Raw genomic sequence first — 19,382 nt, 5'->3', positions numbered from 1 at the left:
TGACCCTCGACCCGCGCCTGTGCCACCCCCTGGCCCGGCCGCGGCGCGACGCCGAACCCGTGTTGGGCGGCGGCCCCGGGGGCGCTTGTCGCGCGCGGCGGCTGTATGTGAGCTTCCGCGAGGTGGGCTGGCACCGCTGGGTCATCGCGCCGCGCGGCTTCCTGGCCAACTACTGCCAGGGTCAGTGCGCGCTGCCCGTCGCGCTGTCGGGGTCCGGGGGGCCGCCGGCGCTCAACCACGCTGTGCTGCGCGCGCTCATGCACGCGGCCGCCCCGGGAGCCGCCGACCTGCCCTGCTGCGTGCCCGCGCGCCTGTCGCCTATCTCCGTGCTCTTCTTTGACAACAGCGACAACGTGGTGCTGCGGCAGTATGAGGACATGGTGGTGGACGAGTGTGGCTGCCGCTAACCCGGGGCGGGCAGGGACGCGGGCCCAACAATAAATGCCGCGTGGTCTGCTCCGCTGGTCTCCTTGGACTCCTTCCCTGGGGATGGGGAGGGCGCCCCTCAGTCTTGGTGATCGGATAGGCCTTTCCACCTCCAGGCCACCTGACAGAGGCCTAACGCGCCACTCCGGGGAGCCGCCCCGACAGGCCCAGGTGCTGCCTACGGGAGGGGCCCAGGGGCAGGGGTCGCCCTTCTTCAGTCCTGCAAGGCAGATCTGTCCCTTCTGGGCTTTGCCTGTCTCCCTCTGGCCTCCTTCACACCCCAACCCCTCAATCAGCCAGGGCAAAACCCCAGCACCCTCCACCCCCTGCAGTTTATCCAACCTTGGTGTGAAGTCAAAACTGTTTATTAATTTTTTTTGGTGACAAAAGAACTTAAATTGACCGAAAATCAAAAGTTACATTGCCTTGGTACAGTGCGCCTGGGTTTGTCAAGGCTGCTGCTACAAAGCTGGAGAACACAGCACAGGGCGAAGCAGAGGCAAAGCGGCCCAGCCCAACAGCCGGGATGGGGCAGGGAGCGTCCCTCAGGCCGCCGCGGGGTCACCGCGGAAACCTACCCGGTGCATGCCTCTACGCGGCCTACCGGAAGAAGGGGAAACCCGAAAGCCCTAGAGCAATGGGAATAAATAAGAGTCCCTGCCAGAAGGAAGGTGGCCTGTGCGTCCCCGTCTGTCCCATGTAGAAGCCGGAATCTGGAAGTGTTCGGATCAGGGCCAGTGACGGCCCCAGGCCCGGGCCAGGGGAAGCTGGAGGCCTGGCCGCCAGGCAGAATGACACCCCAAGCCAGGCGTTCGAGGGGCTGGGGCAGCTCTCCTAAAATGACCCTCTGCCAATGACACCACACCCTCAGTCCCTTCACACAGAACGCAGTAATTTCTGTAACTTGTTTCCTTACCCCCCAGAAGCAGCAATCACCCCATCAGCAAAGTTGCCGGCAGGCAGAGCTCCCAATTTGGGCTTTCGGTGTGCAGCGCTCCGTGTGTCTAACCAGCACAGGGACTGTCGGTACCTCCTGGGGACGGGGACAGGGACAGGCCCTCTTGTCCTTCCACCAAATCTTCCAAAGGCCCCCGGGAAAAAGCCATCAATCCGGGAACAGCCACCTTCTCGCCTCCTGGCCACAGGGCCAGTCCTGGCCAAGGCCCCTCGCAATGGGGCCAAAAGCACCTTCCTCACCGGTGCGGGGCCCTGCGCCGAGTCCAGGCGGGAAGCAGCTTGGCTTCTGAGTCCAGCGGAGAACGAGCAGCTTCCAGGCTCGGCGGGCGGCTACCCCAGCAGCCTGATGCCCCGCAGAAAGAAGCCACTGGAAGCTAAAACCAACAACAAAACTCCTCCGGCCGCGGCACAGGTGTTGCTCCTCTTCTCCAGTGGCGCTGGCTTGTTTAAACTGTTTCTGGAAGCTTCTCACATCTCCCAGGTCCACCGCTAAGATTTTAGAGACAAACTTAGGAAAGTATTCTTCAGTACTCCTTTAAAAGAATCTTGAAAAAAACAAACAGAAAAACCCCAAACACCCTTATTTTCTTTAAATGAAGGCCCTCGGAGAACACAGGCAGCGCGACCTCGGCGCGTCCGGTAGGCGTGGACAGACGCGCCCTCCCGGGGCTCTGCCCCGCACGCTGCTGTCTTTGCAAGGAGCCTGCTCGGGCACAGAAATGCGAAGTTTTCGTTCCTGCTAATACGTAGTCCCCTTTCAATCAAAGAGAAAAAGAAATAAAAGAACAGAGGAAAGGGCTACTCTGAGATGAGGGTCTTCCTCCCTCCGCCCTGGCCGCAGCCCCGGTGGGACGGAGCGGGGCCTCCTGGTGGCCGCGGCTCCCGCGGGCCGGCCCCTCCTCCGCTCCCTCTGCTCCTCGCCGCCGCGGGCCAGCAGGGGGCGCTCGGCCTCGGCTCCTCTCCCTCGTGCGCTCTCCCTTCCTGTCGCTCACACAGTGGTGCTTCAGTTTTAGCAGTGGAAAACAGGTATCCGTTTATTTTTATTTTTTATTACCCAGAATAAGATGCTGATGGACTAAGCCACGTTGCTTAGCTCTTCCGCCGCCACCTGTCAGGAGGGAGAAGGGCAGGAGGCGGTGAGAGGCTGCGACCTGAGCCCCACAGGTACCCAGCACACAGGACAGTGAGGGAGAGCCCGAGCTGCCCTCCCCGACTCTGAGGAGGAAACTGAGGTCCCGCGGTGGTCCCCGGAGCAGACAGGATGAGGTAGGGTGGGGTGGGGAGCCACCCTGACTAGCGGTGAAGGGCACAGGCCAAGCTGGCCCTGAGGGCCTATGACCCCCACCAGGGACAGCACACATTTCCAGATACCACCCCTCCAGTGCAGCTCCCTGGGGACAGCCCCCTCCCATCCTTCTCCTTGAGGCTGGGGTGGGGCCAGGCCTGCTCCAGGGGGGCTTGCCTTTTAATACTGGGACAGCCCCGTCACCCCGCCATGCTGGTAAGCCCGCTCTCCCTGGTACGTGGAGTCCTGTGAGAGCGCCACGTCGATTTGTGATTTAAACTCGTCACCAAGGTAACTGTCCTGAAAGACAAGGTCGGGAGGTAAGCAAGCCACAGGCCAAGGGTGCTCACATCCACCCAGCCCTCAGCAGCCCCAGAGAAAAGAATGGAAAACCTGTCCCCAAACTAAGACCCAGGAGACCCACTCTGATGACCCCAGCCCAGGGACAGGTAATTCAGACAGTGGACATGGGCCAGGCCAGCTCTCTGGGGCTCTTCAGAGGGAATGTTTCAGGTGCATAGCCCCACCCTCACTCAGGTAAGTCCCGTCCCAGGGGCGGGCTCACCTGGGACAGCTCCGGCTGGGAGAGGCCGGGCTGGCTCATCTGGGAAGGCTGGCTCATAGAGATGTAGCCCTGCGTCAGGGCACCCTGAGAGAAGGGCTGTGACGCCACATCCTGGCTGGCTTGGCTGTTGGGGAGGTTGGTCTGGCTGGGTCCAGGAAGCCCAAAGCGGTTCTTCTGGCGTCCCCCACGACCAGTCTTGCCTTTTGGGGTGCCTCGCCCTGAAAGACAGCAGTCCAGGGTGATCCGAAGGAGGCCAGGGCCTCGCAGACAAGCACACCCTCAAGAGCTCTCGGGAGGGCCACACCCAGACGTAGCCACAGATGCTCACCTGCAGCAGGCCCGTTGGCTTGTCCGAAATAGCCAGGCGGTGGCATGGGTGGCATGACCAGGTTGAAGGGGATGGGAATGTTCATGGCAGCCACGTGGCTAGGGCCGGCACTGATCATGCCAATCTGGTCATGGGTCTGGAAGTACATGCTGGAAGGCCGGCCTGCAAATCACAGTGGAACACGGCAGGTGTCACCTGCCTCGGTCAAACCCCAGCGATGCTCCACCCACCCCACCAGCCCGTCAGCCGGAGCTGCACATCTGTCCCGGCTCTGCCCAGGCTGAAGATGCGGATTCGCAGGACTCCATGTTAACTACAGCAGCCTGCCTGGGGCTGGGTGCTTGGGCAGGCACCTTCCCCGAGGAGAGTCTGCTGGGAATCATTGGCCTACACAGATCTTAAAAACTGAAAATTGGGGCCGGGCGTGTTGGCTCAAGCCTATAATCCCAGCACTCTGGGAAGCCGAGGTGGACCACCTGAGATCAGGAGTTTGAGACCAGCCAGGCCAACATGGCGAAACCTCGTCTCTACTAAAAACACAAAAATTAGCCGGGCATGGTGGTGGGTGCTTGTAATCCCAGCTACTCGGGAGGCCAAGGCAGGAGAATCGCTTGAACCCAGAGGGGGAGGTTGCAGTGAGCCAAGATCACACCACTGTACTCCAGCTTGGGCAACAGAGCGAGACTCGGTCTCCAAAAAAAAAAAAAAAAAAAACAAAAAACACCTGCAAATTGGCCAGATGCAGTGACTCACGCCTGTAATCCCAGCACTTTGGCAGGCTGAGCGGAAGGACTGCTTGAGGCAGGAGTTTGAGACCAGCCTGGACAACACAGGGAGACCCTGTCTCTAAACAAAAAAAAGAAAATAAATGAAAATCACCCTGCATTTACCAAAGGAAAAAAAAAAATCCTTTTTATGAAAATGTTCTATTTGTACTACATGCAGTCCCTGCCCTACCAAAAGGCAAGAAAAAGCTAACTAGCTTGATCACCAGGAAACACAAATGAATAAACTCTGGCTAAAGACAAACACCCCAGGAGTGCTCTGGGGCTAGAGATGCCCTAGGGGCGGGGAGGCCAAGGGAGCCAGGCACCGCCCTTGAGGGGAAGGAAAGATGGGGGCACCTAAAGCTGCAGCCATGGGAACGGCCAGCATCCCGGTGTGAGGACAAGGGGTCGGCCAGGTCCCCTGCTGAGCGACTCACCCTGGCTGCTCCGATCATAGACGGAACCTGGGATGATGGCCTCCCGGGCATCATACATGGCTGTGGTCATGAAGCGGGCTCCCTGCGAAGGTTTAGATAGGTGAGGAATTTGTCATCTCAACAGAAGGAACAACTTCCCACGGGCCCGGTGGCCTGGGAGGTGGCAGGTATGCAGCTGTGAGGTGTTGACACTGTGCCAGGGGCTCTCCCTGGAGACAGGAGGGAGCTGCTGTCTCATGGCCTCTGGGTCTCGCCTGCCCTCCTCGGCAGACCTGGGCTCTGATGCTGACCCTTGGGCCTCAGCTCAGGAAGCTTCACACCCCCTCACTACCAGAGCACCCCGGGCTTGCAAAGCTTCCAACTGCCCGTGTCCAAGGTCCCAGGCTGCTGCATGCAGCACAGCAGCCCTGAGCCCAATTCCCAGAGGCCACTCAGGACTTAGCGGCCCCAAGCCAAAAATGCCACACATGGCTTGGGAGACAGGAAGTGGGCTGGCCCACCTTCCCCTAGGAGAGCCCACCCTCCCCTAGGAGAGCCCTCCCTCAGCTCACGGGCACACGGGCCAAGCTGGCACGTTCCCAGCAGTGTTTTGGGCCCGGGTTTCTCCGTGCTGCCCTGCTGTCCTGTGCAGGCGCTCACCGGGTTGATAGTATTGACCAGCTTCCGTGGCTTGCTGAACTGCATGAGGCTCTCACGCAGGTTGTTGAGCGGCCCCTCCACCAGCACCTTCTGCTCCTTATAGTAGTTCAGCAAGTGGTTCCAGAGCGGCTGCTTTGACAGTGCCTTCGGGTTGCCCACAATGATGACGCCATACCTGCAACAAGGGCGCAGTGCTGAGGACGCAGGTGGAGAGCTGCCCGTCTCACAGGACAGTCCAAGAGGCAAGGCTGCATTCACTCAGAACCCAAATCCAAGGCAACAGAGGCATGGACCGGGCAGCAGGCAGGCTGCCAGCCACAGGGACAGGCCCCAGAGCCCAATGCCAAGCCACTGACCCTGCACACGGGTTGATTTTGTGGCCGACTCTAAGCAGCCCCATGGCAGACACCTGGCTGGGTGGATAGGTTTGGAGAGAAGACCTGCTGTCAAGAGAGTCGGCCTTCCAGGCACCGGGGCACAGGCGGCCCCACAGGGCCCCCAGCAGGCTGGGGCACTGACCTGATGCCCAGCTCCTCTAGCTCACCTCACGAAGCTGTGGGGGGACCCACCCAATACTGCCCACCAAACAAGAGTGTGTCTTAGAAAGAGGAAGTAACCAATGACAAAGCCATGGTGACCTAGAGGAGAACCACCGCGCCTGTGAGCCGGAAGGAGCGCCAGGTTCTCTCCCTGTGCTGGGTGGAGCCACAGGCCAGGTCCCCCCGACTTCCAGCTGGTGAATGGGTCCTTGCTGTCTAGTGTTTTTTTTTTTCCTTTGGAGACAGAGTTTTGCTCTTGCTGCCCAGTGGCTGGAGTGTAATGGCGCAATCTCGGCTCACCACAACCTCCTCCTCCCAGGTACAAGCGATTCTCCTGTTTCAGCCTCCCAAGTAGCTCAGATTACAGGCATGTGCCACCACACCCGGCTCATTTTTTTGTATTTAGTAGAGAAGAGGTTTCACCATGTTAGGCTGGTCGAGAACTCCTGACCTCAGGTGATCCACCTGCCTCAGCCTCCCAAAGTGCTGGGATTACATGTGTGAGACACCACGCCCGGCCTTATGTCTAGTTTTATGTGGGATGACAGAATGGACACCTTGTTCTCGGGGTCCCTTCTGCTATCATCAGTTCACAAAAGTTGTATTTTAGAACCAAAAATAGTGGACAGGACCAAAACTTACAGCCTCTCAGATTAAACAACTTGACAGACACACACAAGATTTATTTTGAATCAGACCAGAAGGGCCTGGAAAAATATGTCCTGCTGGGCTGAGGCACAGGGGCCACAGCAAACCCCCAGGACACGGAAACAAAGATCTCTCCAGTGAGACATCATTTCTCAACTGCTGCTCAGAGTCCTCTGACCTCTGGCCCTGGCAACCCCCAACCCTAGCCCCAAATTCCCTGGGAAGTGAGGACTGATGAGAGCGGCTGGGCAGCACGCAGCAGGCAGCCTCCCTACCTTGCTCTGGTCAGGGCCACGTTCAGACGCCTGGGGTCATTTAAAAAGCCAATGCCTTGGTGCTCGTTGGCCCGCACACAGGACAGGATGATGAAGTCCTTCTCGCGTCCCTGAAAGGCGTCCACACTGGCGATCTCCACCTCCTGGAAGGGAGCTTTGTGGTCACCATCAGCCAGCAGGCTGCCTTCCCAGTCCCCCCAAAATGCAGGAAACACACTAAGACCCACCCTCAAATCCCACCCGGGAGCTTGGGGCCTGGCGCCTGCTCACCGCACCTAGGGGCTGTCCTGGCTCTGCTGCCATTTTGTTTTCTTTTTTTAGAAACAGGATCTTGCTCTGTCACCCAGGCTAGAGTACAGTGGTACGATCTCAGCTCGCTGCAGCCTTGACCTCCCAGGCTCAGGTGATCCCACCTCAGTCTCCTGAGTAGCTGGGACCATAGACACATGCCACCATACCCAGTTATTTTTTTTTTTGGTGGAGGCAGGGTCTCCCTATGTTGCCCAGGTTGGTCTGGAACTCCTAGCCTCAAGCGACTTCCCCGCCTCAGCCTCCCAAAGTGCTGGGACTCCAGGTGTGGGCCATGACACCTAGCCTGTTCTCTTTTAACCATGGAGATTTGTTTCTCAGCACTAAGAGCACACGTGCTCATCCCAGAGAACCTGAGCTGTGCTCAAAAACAGAACAGAAACCACTGCCATGTGGCCACTCAGACTCAGCACTTGGGCTCATTTCCCCATGGAGGCAGAGCTGTGCCTCCTCCCCACACACCCGCAGTGGGTGTTTCATCTGGGTGTCAATAAAGGTGTGAACACCACGGTCTCCACAGCACAACATCCACTGCGTGGCAGGCACAGACCACTGCCGTTCCACCTTGGACTTGTTTCAACCGTCCCGAGAAAACACCTTGATGTGCCAATCTCAGCCCATGTTTCTGATCCCTGTGACGTATTTCTCAAAGTCTCTGTCCTGATCATGTGGAATTTCGCAGGGTCTGTGGGGATGTGCTGTCTGTGCCCTCCCCAGAGGGTGGGCCAGCTGGTGCTTCCTGGGCCACTCTGAGCTCCAGCCAGGACGGGCCCCTCTTGGGGGGTAACTTAAAGGTCAAGGGTCAATACCCCTGCATGGCCCAGGAGACCAAGTGTGCCCGAGGGCGCGGCGCACCTGGTAGAGCTTGGTGTGCAGGGAGCCGCTGAACTGCATGTACTGCACCAGGTAGGAGCGCTGGCCCTCGTAGGGCGTGATGATGCCAATCTGGTCCGGCTTGGCGCCCGCCTTCAGCAACTTCGTGGTGATCTTCTCCACGTTCGCAGCCTCGGTCCTAAGAAACCCAGGCTCTCAGTGCTGGGCTCCACCTGTGGGATCCCGAGCCCTGAGGCTGGAGGCCGTGAGGGGTGCAGACACATGACACCCTGCGGGAAGGCAGCTGCCATCACTGGCGTTTGCACGGCTGAGCTTCCCCAGCCTTCACCAGGGGAGTCTCGAGGGGCAGAAAAGGCTGCCATGTGGGATTAGCAAGTATCTGCCCAATAAAACACAAGTACAATGGAAAAGGAGGCAGAAACAACACGGTTTAGAGTCTAAACAGGCTAAACGGGATGAAAGCAAAAAAAGTTTTGGTCCCATGTTAAAAATAAGTAGAATGGGTCAACAACCTCTCAAGCTGTCCCCAAGACCTGCAGACGCCGGTGGGCCTGTCCCTGCTCACCTGTTCAGGTAGGAGGTGCCCGAGCTGGCAATCTCCTCTTGGCCCTGGGTCACGTAGAAGAACATCGGTTTATCGGGTTGGGGCCACTGGAAGTCAAATCCCTTCTTCACACGATCCGCTGTGAGGGGAGGGAAAGAAGTAACACTTCAAAAGCCCTAGCCCACCTCAACCGAGTTCAGACACAGCACAATGTAGATGCTACACTACAGTGCTGCAGGTCCTGGGGCAGGAGACTTCAATCTGTGAGGCCCTGGTGAGGTCACCTGAGCCGGTCCCCTGGCCAGAGATGCCCAGGATTGGGCAAGGCTGAGGAGAGGCCACCGAGAGCACCATGGCCAGCACAGAGCTGGCTCAGCCCCTGAACAGGGAACAGGGTCTCAGCCAGGGCTTTCTTGCAGCCTGGATCTCTGCCAACCCCAGGATACAGGATATTCTCCTGCTTCCTTCCAGAAGCTTGCCTTAAAGGCGCCACAGCCCCTACAACTGACTTGTGTGTGACACTGTTGAGACAACTGTGTGCCCCTGCCCTGCAGCCTTGTCCATTCCTGCTGAGGGCCTGTGGACCAGTGGCTCTGCCTCTGGGCTCTCCTGGGCCGGGGCCCAACACTGCAGCTGGGGGGCCGGGGCGTCCTGCCATGTGAGCAGCCACTTTCTTCGGGCTCTTCGTGCTCATCTTGGCTTTTCTGGGCCCTGTTGCGTTTCCTTAAAACTGTAAAACCAGTTTCTCAATTCACAGGTGCCCTCCTCACTCTACTGGGAGCTTCCATCAGTGGAGAAAACCGGTGTTTTTGCACAGCACCAGCCTGACATGGACAGAGGAAGCCAGACACGCCAGGACACACCATATGATCCCACGTCGAGCTGAAAATGAGGCCAAGTGGATCACTGTTGTTACAGCGAGCGCAGGGGCCGCCGGATGAGCTCAGAAGTCCCTCAGCCCAGGGGCTGCTGTGGATGCGCACCCCTGGACGGTGGCCACCTGCAGGGATGAGGCGGCTTCTCACAGCTGGTCAGGTGGTTCTGGGTTCAGGTACTGGCTATCCAAATATGCTCACTTAGTAACCACTCATTGAGCCAGACACTTGTAATGTGGCCATGTTTACAGTTCAATAGAGAATTTCCTAAAATGTACTTCCTGGGTATAAACTACGTGCTGTGCATCAATTAGAGAGCAGTGTGCACCAGCGTCTGCCCTCTGGGCCGATGCCCTGGGGACCATGAGGGGTCTGAGCCTGCACCAAGCCACGCCTTTCCCAGCCAGTGCTCAGACACCCCAGAGCACAAGAGAGGTCTCTGAGGCCTTGTGTTTTCAGCCTTGCCATGCGCTGGGAACAGCGGTGTCCCTGCGATGTCAATAGTGGCATCAACTCCCAAGATCTACCGCTAGGCAAAGAGTGGTGTGGCCCAACCCAGGGGGTGGGCTCTGAGCCTCACTTTCTCCTGTAACTAGGCCTGACAATACCAACCTCACAGGTTTGGAGTTCATGAGGTGCTGTGTCGGCAGCTTTCAGGACCCTTTACACTCTCAAAAGTTAGGGAGTCCAAACAGCTTTTGTTGATTGGATAACTGTATTCTCTAAACTTGGAAATTTAAAAAATATATTAATTCATTTAAAAATAACCCATTACATGTTAGTTATTTCTCCAAAAATAAGCTAAGTGAGAGAGTGGTCCTGTCTCCCATTTCTGCAAATCTCCTTACTATCTGGCTGAATCGGAGGCAGCTCGGCCCTGGGGTCCACCTCTGCTCAGTCCACCCTCCTGGGCTCTGGGGACGCTGCGGGGAACCCAGGCCTCATGGATGCCTGAGGCTGGAAAGGGAGATGGGTTTGTTTTTACAGCCTTTCTGCATGGCTGGGAGTCTCCAGCCCTGAGGCCACATCAAGCTGGACAAAGGTGGGTTTCCGCAGGCCTGTGACAACTCTTTGCCACTCCATCCCCATGTGACTTCGTGACACTCCGCTGGTCATTCAGGAAGGATCTCCCACCGAGTCAAGTAGGTCTTCCAAAGGCTGACACATTTCACCGGCAATGGTGGAAACATTCTATCTGTCACCCCCACAGACCTCACCAGAAAAGTCTCTAGGTGTTGGGAAGACATCAAGCTCATGGCAAGCGACGTTAAGTTTTCCAAAATTCTGTTTTCACTTGAATTTTACTACTGTAACAGATGTTGCCACTAGTTCTCCATGAAGCAACAGGTTCGATCATTTTTGGAAAAAGTCTGCCCAACACCTTGGGGTGAATACCGAGGGTGTGTCCACAAGGCCTTCCTTCAAGCGCCAGCATACCCAAAAAGGTGTCACGAGAAATTTTATCTGGTCACAGTGAAACACTCGAGGCTTAGTAAGATGTACTGTTCACTTCCTCATCCGGGGCGTTTCTTACTGTGATTCGGGCACAGTCTGGCTGCTCTGGGCTGACTCCTGCAGAAGCACCAGTAGGTCACCAGCAGTGCGAGCGTCAGCAGAGTGAAAAAGGGCAGGTGAGGCCTCTGTGTTATCCAGGGAAGCCGGACACGGTCTTGCGGGCCCCAGGGGCCCAGGCCCTGAGAACAGCTGTTCTTCATGAAGCACTGAATGCACGGCCCACGTTAAGGCCTGGGCTCAGCTCCCCTAACAGCCTGTCCTGGCTGCTGTGCATGCTGCCACATGAGGCTTGGATGAATTCTCAGGCAATGACTGAGTTTTACAGAGGACACAGGCTCCCCACATGCCCCAGAGACACCACTTGATCCAAGACCATACCACCAAGACCTTGGGCACAAAGTGCCCTGACCTCAAGCAGTGGCTATGTGAAGCCGCTCAGGGGAAACTGATGAGCCAGTTCCTTCTCCCCAGTCCACATTCCCTTGATGCCGCTTCTCTGTAGAAGCCCCTGCCCTGGGCAGAGCCCTGTTACCTGCAGTGACACCATTCTGGAGGGAGCCCTCGTAGAAGATGTTGGATGGGAAGGCGCTGAGTGCAGGGTGCATCCGGTACTGGACCTGCAGGCGGATGGGCCGGATGCCCAGCACCACCAGGCGCTCGAAGAGCGACTGTGACAGCCCAGCCTTGGCCGCCTTCTTGCACATCACCACTGGGCCCAGCTGGCAGTGGTCGCCTACAAGGATCAGCTGTAGGAACAGGGGCCCCCACAAGTCAAGAAGCTCAGGTGAATCGGCCTCAACACACACTAGCAAGGAAGTAGGGGCCCCAGGATGCACAGGACACCACCTGGCCACAGGAGCATTGCTCACCACGCACACTGGACGTGCAGCTGGCAGAACCCACCCTCTATAGACCCCTCAGGGAGCCCCCAGTGTGCGCACACTCTGCTGGGCATCCTACATCAATACAAGGTGTTTTAAAAGACAAACACCAAGAATCACACACACGAGTTTTCACACAGGAGGGCAGGGGAGGCAGCCCACCTGCTTGGCCCCGAGGACCACGGGAACCATGCACTCCGGCTCAGTGGCCTGGGTGCTTTCGTCGATTAAAATGGAGCGGAACTGCATCTTGGCCAGCCTCGGGTCACCGGCGCCCACACACGTGCAGCAGATGACATCTGCGTTCTGGGGAAGGGTGCAGAGACATCAGGGCACCTGCACTGTAAACGCCACCAGACCCCGGAGGGCAGGTGGGACAGGACACAGAAGCTCTCCTGTTTCTCACCCTCCCTGACACTATAAAAAACAAGCTGTCCCTCCCGGACAAGATACATGGTCCAGGCTGTGGTGATTACAAACTTTTAAGATCCTTAAACATTCATGTTTCACAGAAGGCAACCTCTCCACACCAAGAGCTCTGCGCCTCACGACAGCCTCCAAGGGGCAGTGCTGAGCTGCTGGAACCTGCACTCAGGCTGATTCCAGTTCAGGCTGGTTGGTTATGAAAGAGCAGGAGTGTTCTAGATCCACTGCCAGATCCCAGTGGAGGCTGGCAGGGAGTGGAGACTCCCTAGAAGACCGTGTTCCAGGCAGCGAGATGTCCCTAATTTACTGTACAACTGAGCGCAGAGAGGCCAAGTAGAGAGCATCTAAGTTCTCTTTCCAGAAGCAAAGCAACAATTCAAATAGGTGCTTTGGCCCAAACAAAAACCATCAGGCCGCCAGCCCACAGGCCCTTTTGCAGGCAGGAGGGGCACTCACCATCAGCAGCTCTCTCTCTGCGGTGCGCTTCAAGGCCCGGTACCGCTTCTCGTCGGCAGACGACAGCTCCCCAGTCTCGTCTTTCAGCTGCTGCAGCTTCTGCAGCTCAGGCATGCTGGAAGCACATGCGGGTCAGCAGGGTGCCTGAGCTCTGTACATGTCACCTGCAGAAGCTCAGGGACCAACTGGGAGGGATGGACTCGACACACACCTGTCCATGTTCCTGATCTGGTTGTGCAGGGCCAGAAAAGACACCGGGGAGTCGATGGCCTCACGGCTCTTGGCGCAGAGGCGCACGACCTTTAGCCCCGTCTGGTGGATCTTCTCCGTTAGCTGGTCCACGGCGATGTTGCTTGGAGCACACACCAGCACCGGCCTGCAACACCATTGGGACAGCTCAGTGCTTACCCAGAGGAAGCTCAGTGAATGTAGTAAGCCAAGACTCTGTTTTTTGAGACAGGGTCTTGCTCTGTTGCCCAGGCTGGAGTGCAGTGATGTGATCTCAGCTAATTGCAGCCTCAACATCCTGGGCTCAAGCGATCCTCCCACCTCAGCCTCCTGAGTAGCTGGGACCACAGGTGCACGCCACTACCCCCAGCTAATTTCTGAATTTTTTTTTTGTAGAGACGTCTCACCCTGTTCAGGCTGGCCTTAAACTCCTGTCATTTTTAACAGGCAGTAATGACACGATGCTGAAGGAGCTCAGAGCTCAGATCCAGACAGCCCAGGCTTCACAGCTCTACCCACCGCAAGCAATGCCAAGGCTGGAACCTGCACCCTCCCGCCACGCTATAAAGTGCCGCACACGGAACTCACGTTGCTGCAGCCATGCCCCCCCTGCCCCCAGTTTTCTAAACCAGTAGCAGACCTGGTTACTAAAATGCAATCCTAAGGTTGGAGCTGACACGAATAATGTCACATAGAGAGCGGTAGGCGCCACGGCGACACTACCCGCCACGTGTTCTCTTCGGTGTGACAGAGCCCAAGACTCCCGGCAGCAGGCCTTCCATCTGGCCACCCTAAAGCCCTCCCGGGTCTTGCCCGCAGGGGCCGTGTCAGCCCTACCCGTTGCCTTGCCGGGCCAGGTGGTAGACGATGGTGGCCGACGTCACCGTCTTCCCCGTGCCTGGCGGGCCCTGGATCAGGCTCAGCGGTCTTTGCAGCACAGTCTTCACGGCATAAACCTTCAATACAAGCGGCCGTTAGGGGCAGCCTCCACTTGCGTCCCGGCCCATGGGCGAGGCCCCGCGCGCTGAGGACGGCGCGCACCTGGGAGTGGTTGAGGTCGGGGAGGCCCTGCGCTGTGAAGCGCTTGGGCAGCTGGCACTTGATGATTACGTCCTCCACCTCGTGGCCCAGCAGCTTGTGGTAGATGTAGCCAGACACTGAGGTCTCATCCACGGCAAACGTTTTCAATGCGCTCTGCATCCTGTGAGGAGGGTTTGGGGTTGGCGACACGCACAGCCGTGGCCGCCTCACCGGCATCCTGAGTTTGCAGAGCTGGGTGGGGAACCCCACTCCACAGTGATGGGGAGGGCTCATAAAGATGCCACGGGTGGCAACCAGGGAACACGGGGCAGTGATGGGAGAAGACGTACCTGTCAAAGGAGGTCGACTTCCACACAAAATCCACCTGGAAGTTGTGAGTCACCTCCACAGGTGCACCCACGCTGCTCCGCAGCTCAATGGCGATCTCGTCGCCATAATCTGTGTGCTGAGTTAAGTTTGCATCCTTGTCAAAAGCCGGGCTGACCTTTCTGGGCCACCCTTGGTACACGCTCTTTAAACAGCGTTTTTAAAATTTAGTTACTTAAGACACCGCTGGCTCTGCACCAAACGCTAAAAACGTGCAGCCAACACCAGACCAGAGACCAGAAGGACAGCATCCTTGAAGAAAGACTCTACCTCACCATGAGCCGGTGTCCCACCCCCAGCCAGCCTGGAGTTCCTCCTTGCCACTCCCAGCCACCCATCTAGGCCCCTTTCAGAGACGCAGAGGGCGGCAGCGAAGCCAGCAGCGCTCACCAACAGGGAGCAGCCACATCCCAGGCCCCAGGACCTCGCCGGGAGCTCCTGCACATGTGGCCAGCAGGGGCAGGCAGAGCTCGCGGAACTCAGCTTTGGCCACAGCAGCTCTTCTCACAGTTCCATGGAAACAACGCCCCCCGCCCAGTACGGCCAAGCAAAGGGCTCCACATACACAAGCAACCTGCCCTCCAGGAGGCTGTGGCCGGTAGGCAACACCCTTCCCTCGACCCCGAGCCCCAAAACCGGTCTCACGTGTTCAGGATGAACTTGTCAGGCCCAGGGTGGGTGTGGGAGACAACTTTCCCTACCCCTGTGGAGGCCACCGCTGAATGGTCAGACCCCAGCAGCATTGGCCAGTCACCAAGAGGCAGCCTGAGTCTGACCCGCGGTGTCTTCTCCCAGGACCCCTCCCCGCCCCAAGCCTCTGACTGCACCTGTGCCTTACAGCTGCCCCACTCCGGCCGGTGGGCTGCGTCACCATGAGGTCACTGCACATTCCCAAACGTGGCCTGGGAGCAAGTGTGTGCTCAGAGGGTCTGCATGTGACCACTGGCTTCTGGAACCTCCGTGTGCAGAGTCAGCGTCCAGGTAAGGCGCTCCTGCAGCCACATTAACCTCCAGAGTCAGTCCAGGGACGCGCCACACAAGCGGCATACATTAACTTCCAGAGTCAGCCCAGGGACGCGCCACACAAGTGGCATCACCATCATCACCATTCGGGCAGAGGGGAAGCAACCATACAACCAGCTGTCCCCTGAAGGTGAAGGCCCTGTGATTCTCCTAAGAGCAGTGGAGGGCGATGCCAACCAGCACCCACCACAGAGCATGAGATGCTGGCCCAGCAGTGAGCATCAAATCCACAGTGGCCCCCACCTGATGCCCCCACTTTCCTCTCCCACCAGGCGGCCCCACCCTCTTCACATGAAGGATACTATCAGGGACCTTGATGACGTGGCCGATCCCTTTCCACAGGGGCGCAAGGTCCCCTTTGTACCGCAGGCATATCTCATCCCCCTGCATGAGCCGCATGTCTTGCGGTAAAAAAGTGAGAGAGGTGGCCATTTTAACCCATGCCGTCGCTTCCACCAGGGAGAGTTCAAATTAAGGGGCACTTTACAAGGGTGGAACTAGGAATTTTATGCTACTTATGGTCACAAATATTTTAAAACTTAAAATCACCTCTTAACCAAATTATGACTAAATCCTCATTACCAGAGTCAGTCTTGGGCAAAGTGAAGTAGGCGATTCTCTTCTTGTTAAGGCCCAGGTCCCACCTGACCGTGATGTTATCTTGAGTCTGAGCACATGAAAAACAAGAGCCCCGGTTAGCCTCCAGCACAGGCCCGGGCCTGGCCTCCACATGCCCGAGGCCCCATGAGGCGGGCCCTACAGCAAGCCTCTGCCGTGAGAGCAGGCGCCGTGAGTGGCAACTGCAGCCCCAAATGCCACCAAGGGCACATCTGAAAGAGAAGCCATTAGGAGTCCCCAGAACACACACGGGCCAATCCCGTCTGGAGGCTTCACCGCACACCAGAGGCCTCCGTGGCCAGGGAGCAGCTGCTGTGGGAGGGAGGAAGAGAGAGAGAGAGGAGGGGAGAGAGAGGAGGGGAGGGAGGGAGGGAGGGAGGGAGGGGAGGTCAGCGCTCCAGGGCTCCCGTTGCCTAAATGTGGTCTTCACAGGGATCACGCCCGAGTCTAACTCTCGCAACTGTGGGCAAAGCTGTGGACGCCACTGGGAAAGATGTGTTGGATTTAAACAGAAAACACTGAGGCTGATGTCAGATCTGAGGGTGGGGGCCCAGACCACCGGGCTGCCAGGCCCGGATCCGCAAGCTCCAACTCTCAGGCGTCGCGGCTGCAGCCCACATCAGCTCCCACAGCCTGGAGAGAAAACCTCCCTCTGGAAGCCTGAGGAGAGAGCTGTGAGAGCCAGAGCCCAGCCCAGGCCAAGCCCCCTCGCACACATCACCTGGGACTCCTTCAGCTTCTTGTCGTAGTCGGCCTCCAGCTTGACCAGGGGCCCGAATATGTTCTGGTACTGGTAGGCGTCCTCGTACCGCAGGAGGACATGCTGCGGCTCCTCGTCCACCCCCGGCTTCTCCAGGTCCTCCAGCGTGGCAGAAGGGTTTTCCTAGAAGACAACAACACCGCGCCACACTCGTCCTGTTTTTCCCTACATGCAAATAAACGAGGGCGCAGAGGCACCAGAGGGATGGAGCACACATGCCGCTTCTCAGAATGGGCCACGGTGGGTGGCGTGGAGGGGTTCTGGCGCAGCCCCACCTGCAAGGAGAACCCTGGGAACGGGAACTCCATGCCACACAGGGAGCTGCACACCGGCCTGGCCCATGCCTGGGCCTCAGCTGCTGCTCCTCACCCCAGCGGGGTTCCGGTACTTGGGTGAACCTGCCTACAAAGCCCCAGGCGCCAGCCTGACACACTGTCCACAGCAGAGGGCACCTTCACAGCCAGCTGCTTCCTCCAAGTATGCCCAGCTTGTGAACGAGAGCAGCTAACCCTCCTCGCAGGCTGCCACAAAGACCACCGGTTTCTCTCGCTGTGTCCACAGCCCGGGAGGCCTGTCTCCCACATCTGCTAACCCTGAGCCAGACCAACATGGGCCCGCAGCTCTTCCCCTGGGGGCCAGCTCCCTCAGTGAGTGCCATGTTGGTGGGGACAGGACATTTTCTGGGCTGTTCAGATATAAACGGGAATCATCTGGCAACCCAAAAATCCAAGTGGAAAGGTACCCGGATGAACAATGCTTAAAAAAAAATTTTAACTTGCACTTCAGTTCCTATGTGAGATTTCTGACTGAATGGGAGGCAAATGAAAACTTCTAGCCTAGTTATTAGAACTACTTTATCACAAAATCCTAAACAGCTGGAAGCACAGAAAGGCTTCCGTGGGGAAAAGTGAGGGCTGTCTGTTGAAGGAGGGCCAGGCACCCACTACTTGACCCGGCACCCTCTCCTCTCCCCTCTGTCTCAGCTAGCTGACCGTGCCGACCTCGACACCAACCTATTTCCCCAGGACATTCTCGCAGCCCACCTGTCTGGGCAGGTCCAGGCTCTGCAGGACAAGTCTGCCCACAGCCAGCCCCATTCTTCCCCTCCCACCACCCATCCTCACCCCGGCAAGACAAGAAAAATTCCAGCAGCCAGAGCTGTCCTTTCCCCAAGGCCAGGATCTTCTCGGTCAGGTAAGGCTGCCTGGATGGAAGGTGACCAAGGTGCCCTGAGGTCATTCCATGTAGAGGTGGCAGAGGTCTGCCTGAATTCCTTTCAGAGAATCTCCAGCGGTCTCACTGGGTCAAGCCGTCTCTGAAGACACTCCCCTCCCCGCAACCAGAAACCACACGAAGGCACGGGTCGGCCCGCTGGGCAGCCCCACCTTCCACAGCTCCTCCAGCTTGTTGATCTGCTGTGCCGTGATCTGGCGTGCCCGCAGCTGCTCCTGCTCGGAGGGGATCTTGACCAGCCAGGACAGGAAGCAGCGGTCCTGGATCAGCGGCTGCCACTGCGAGCTGTCCCAGTTGATGTCCTTGAGGCTGCTCTGGCTGGCACAGGGCTGCCTGCAGAGCGGGAGGGGGCCGTGAGGACCAGCTCCCATCCCTGAAGCCCCGGAGCAGGGAGGGCCCCCTCCCATGCTGACCTTTCACCCAAAGGGGCGTGCCCTACATTTTATTATGTGATCACATTACCTTCAAACTGTTAGTAATAAATCGCATCTCCCCGTGCACTTGAGCTCTGAACTCTTAAAACTCAGAACAGACTTTGTTTTTACAGAATTGTTTTTATGACATAGCCAGAACGCCCCAAAAGAGTTACACGGCACTGCCGACTCCTTAACAAGCCTCAGCCCCTAAACATGCCTCACCCTTCAGCAAAAACCATCTTTGGAGGACAACTCCCCTGGAGTTAGAGCCACGGCTGGTATGGGCTGGGCTGGGCCAAGGCTTGTGAGGAGACGGCTGGAGCTTAAAGGTCACCCCCAGGAGACATCTGGGGACCACTCACCTGCACAGCAGCACCACCACTGAGTCAGCTTTGGCCGGGATGAAGCCGAGGAGGAAGACGTTGCGACAGCCGCAGTTGTAGCACTCCAGGACTGTCTCCCCCAGGGGCCCGTCCTTGTGCAGGGTCACCTCTTTGCATTTTGCCCTCACAAGGTGATTTACAATGTGGCTGAAACCAGGAAATGATAAACGGTTAACACCCAAAGTTTGGCTTTTCACCACTTCCAATTTTCGGGCCCCTGTTAAAAGTTCCGGTACCGTTCACGGTCCATTAGCAGAGGCAGTCACACCTCATCCATCTGGCATCTCTGGGGACCAGCCCTCCCCCAAACTAGCTCCCCACTGAGCACAAAAATCAATCCCAACTTGAACCACTTTTAAGGAAAACTTCCTTAACACGGTTCACATAGTTCCTGCCTTTTTTAAAAATCCTGCTTTCTTAAATCCAACTTATCAGGCCTAATTTAACCCATTGTTGGCCCAGGGCTGCTGCGGGGTCAGAGACATTCCCCACAAGGCCCCAGCCCCTTCTTTCCAAGGTCAACCCCCGCCACCATCTTCTGTGGCTTCTTCTGAAATCACTCCTCAGAGGCCATGTGCCTACTTCCAGGAGCAACAGTCCCTCCTGCT

General features: G+C 57.5%; 1 protein-coding gene across 2 annotated transcripts in view; it reads right to left on the bottom strand.

Moving 5' to 3' along the window:
- Positions 1–775: 775 nt before the first annotated feature.
- Positions 776–19,382, bottom strand: part of UPF1 (UPF1 RNA helicase and ATPase) — a 36,426-nt gene continuing 17,819 nt past the window's right edge. The window contains exons 4-24 of one of the 2 annotated variants that reach the window (XM_031004249.3): positions 18,754–18,921; positions 18,128–18,308; positions 16,704–16,865; positions 15,914–16,031; positions 15,667–15,765; positions 14,305–14,413; positions 13,976–14,135; positions 13,772–13,890; positions 12,918–13,082; positions 12,707–12,821; positions 11,987–12,130; positions 11,476–11,689; positions 8,575–8,692; positions 8,031–8,187; positions 6,867–7,009; positions 5,405–5,579; positions 4,766–4,847; positions 3,562–3,723; positions 3,234–3,451; positions 2,846–2,968; positions 776–2,491 (exon numbers count right to left, since the gene is read on the bottom strand). In XM_031004249.3, coding sequence (XP_030860109.1) covers positions 2,849–2,968; positions 3,234–3,451; positions 3,562–3,723; positions 4,766–4,847; positions 5,405–5,579; positions 6,867–7,009; positions 8,031–8,187; positions 8,575–8,692; positions 11,476–11,689; positions 11,987–12,130; positions 12,707–12,821; positions 12,918–13,082; positions 13,772–13,890; positions 13,976–14,135; positions 14,305–14,413; positions 15,667–15,765; positions 15,914–16,031; positions 16,704–16,865; positions 18,128–18,308; positions 18,754–18,921 — 2,929 coding nt within the window. In that variant the 3' untranslated portion in view covers positions 776–2,491; positions 2,846–2,848. The remainder of the gene's footprint in view (positions 2,492–2,845; positions 2,969–3,233; positions 3,452–3,561; positions 3,724–4,765; positions 4,848–5,404; positions 5,580–6,866; positions 7,010–8,030; positions 8,188–8,574; positions 8,693–11,475; positions 11,690–11,986; positions 12,131–12,706; positions 12,822–12,917; positions 13,083–13,771; positions 13,891–13,975; positions 14,136–14,304; positions 14,414–15,666; positions 15,766–15,913; positions 16,032–16,703; positions 16,866–18,127; positions 18,309–18,753; positions 18,922–19,382) is intronic. The other variant, XM_031004250.3, reaches the window with a different exon arrangement.

The sequence above is a fragment of the Gorilla gorilla genome, chromosome 20, assembly GCF_029281585.2.
Source record: "Gorilla gorilla gorilla isolate KB3781 chromosome 20, NHGRI_mGorGor1-v2.1_pri, whole genome shotgun sequence".
In the NCBI taxonomy this organism is placed as follows: domain Eukaryota; kingdom Metazoa; phylum Chordata; class Mammalia; order Primates; family Hominidae; genus Gorilla; species Gorilla gorilla.
This window is presented reverse-complemented; position numbering and strand designations above follow the sequence as displayed.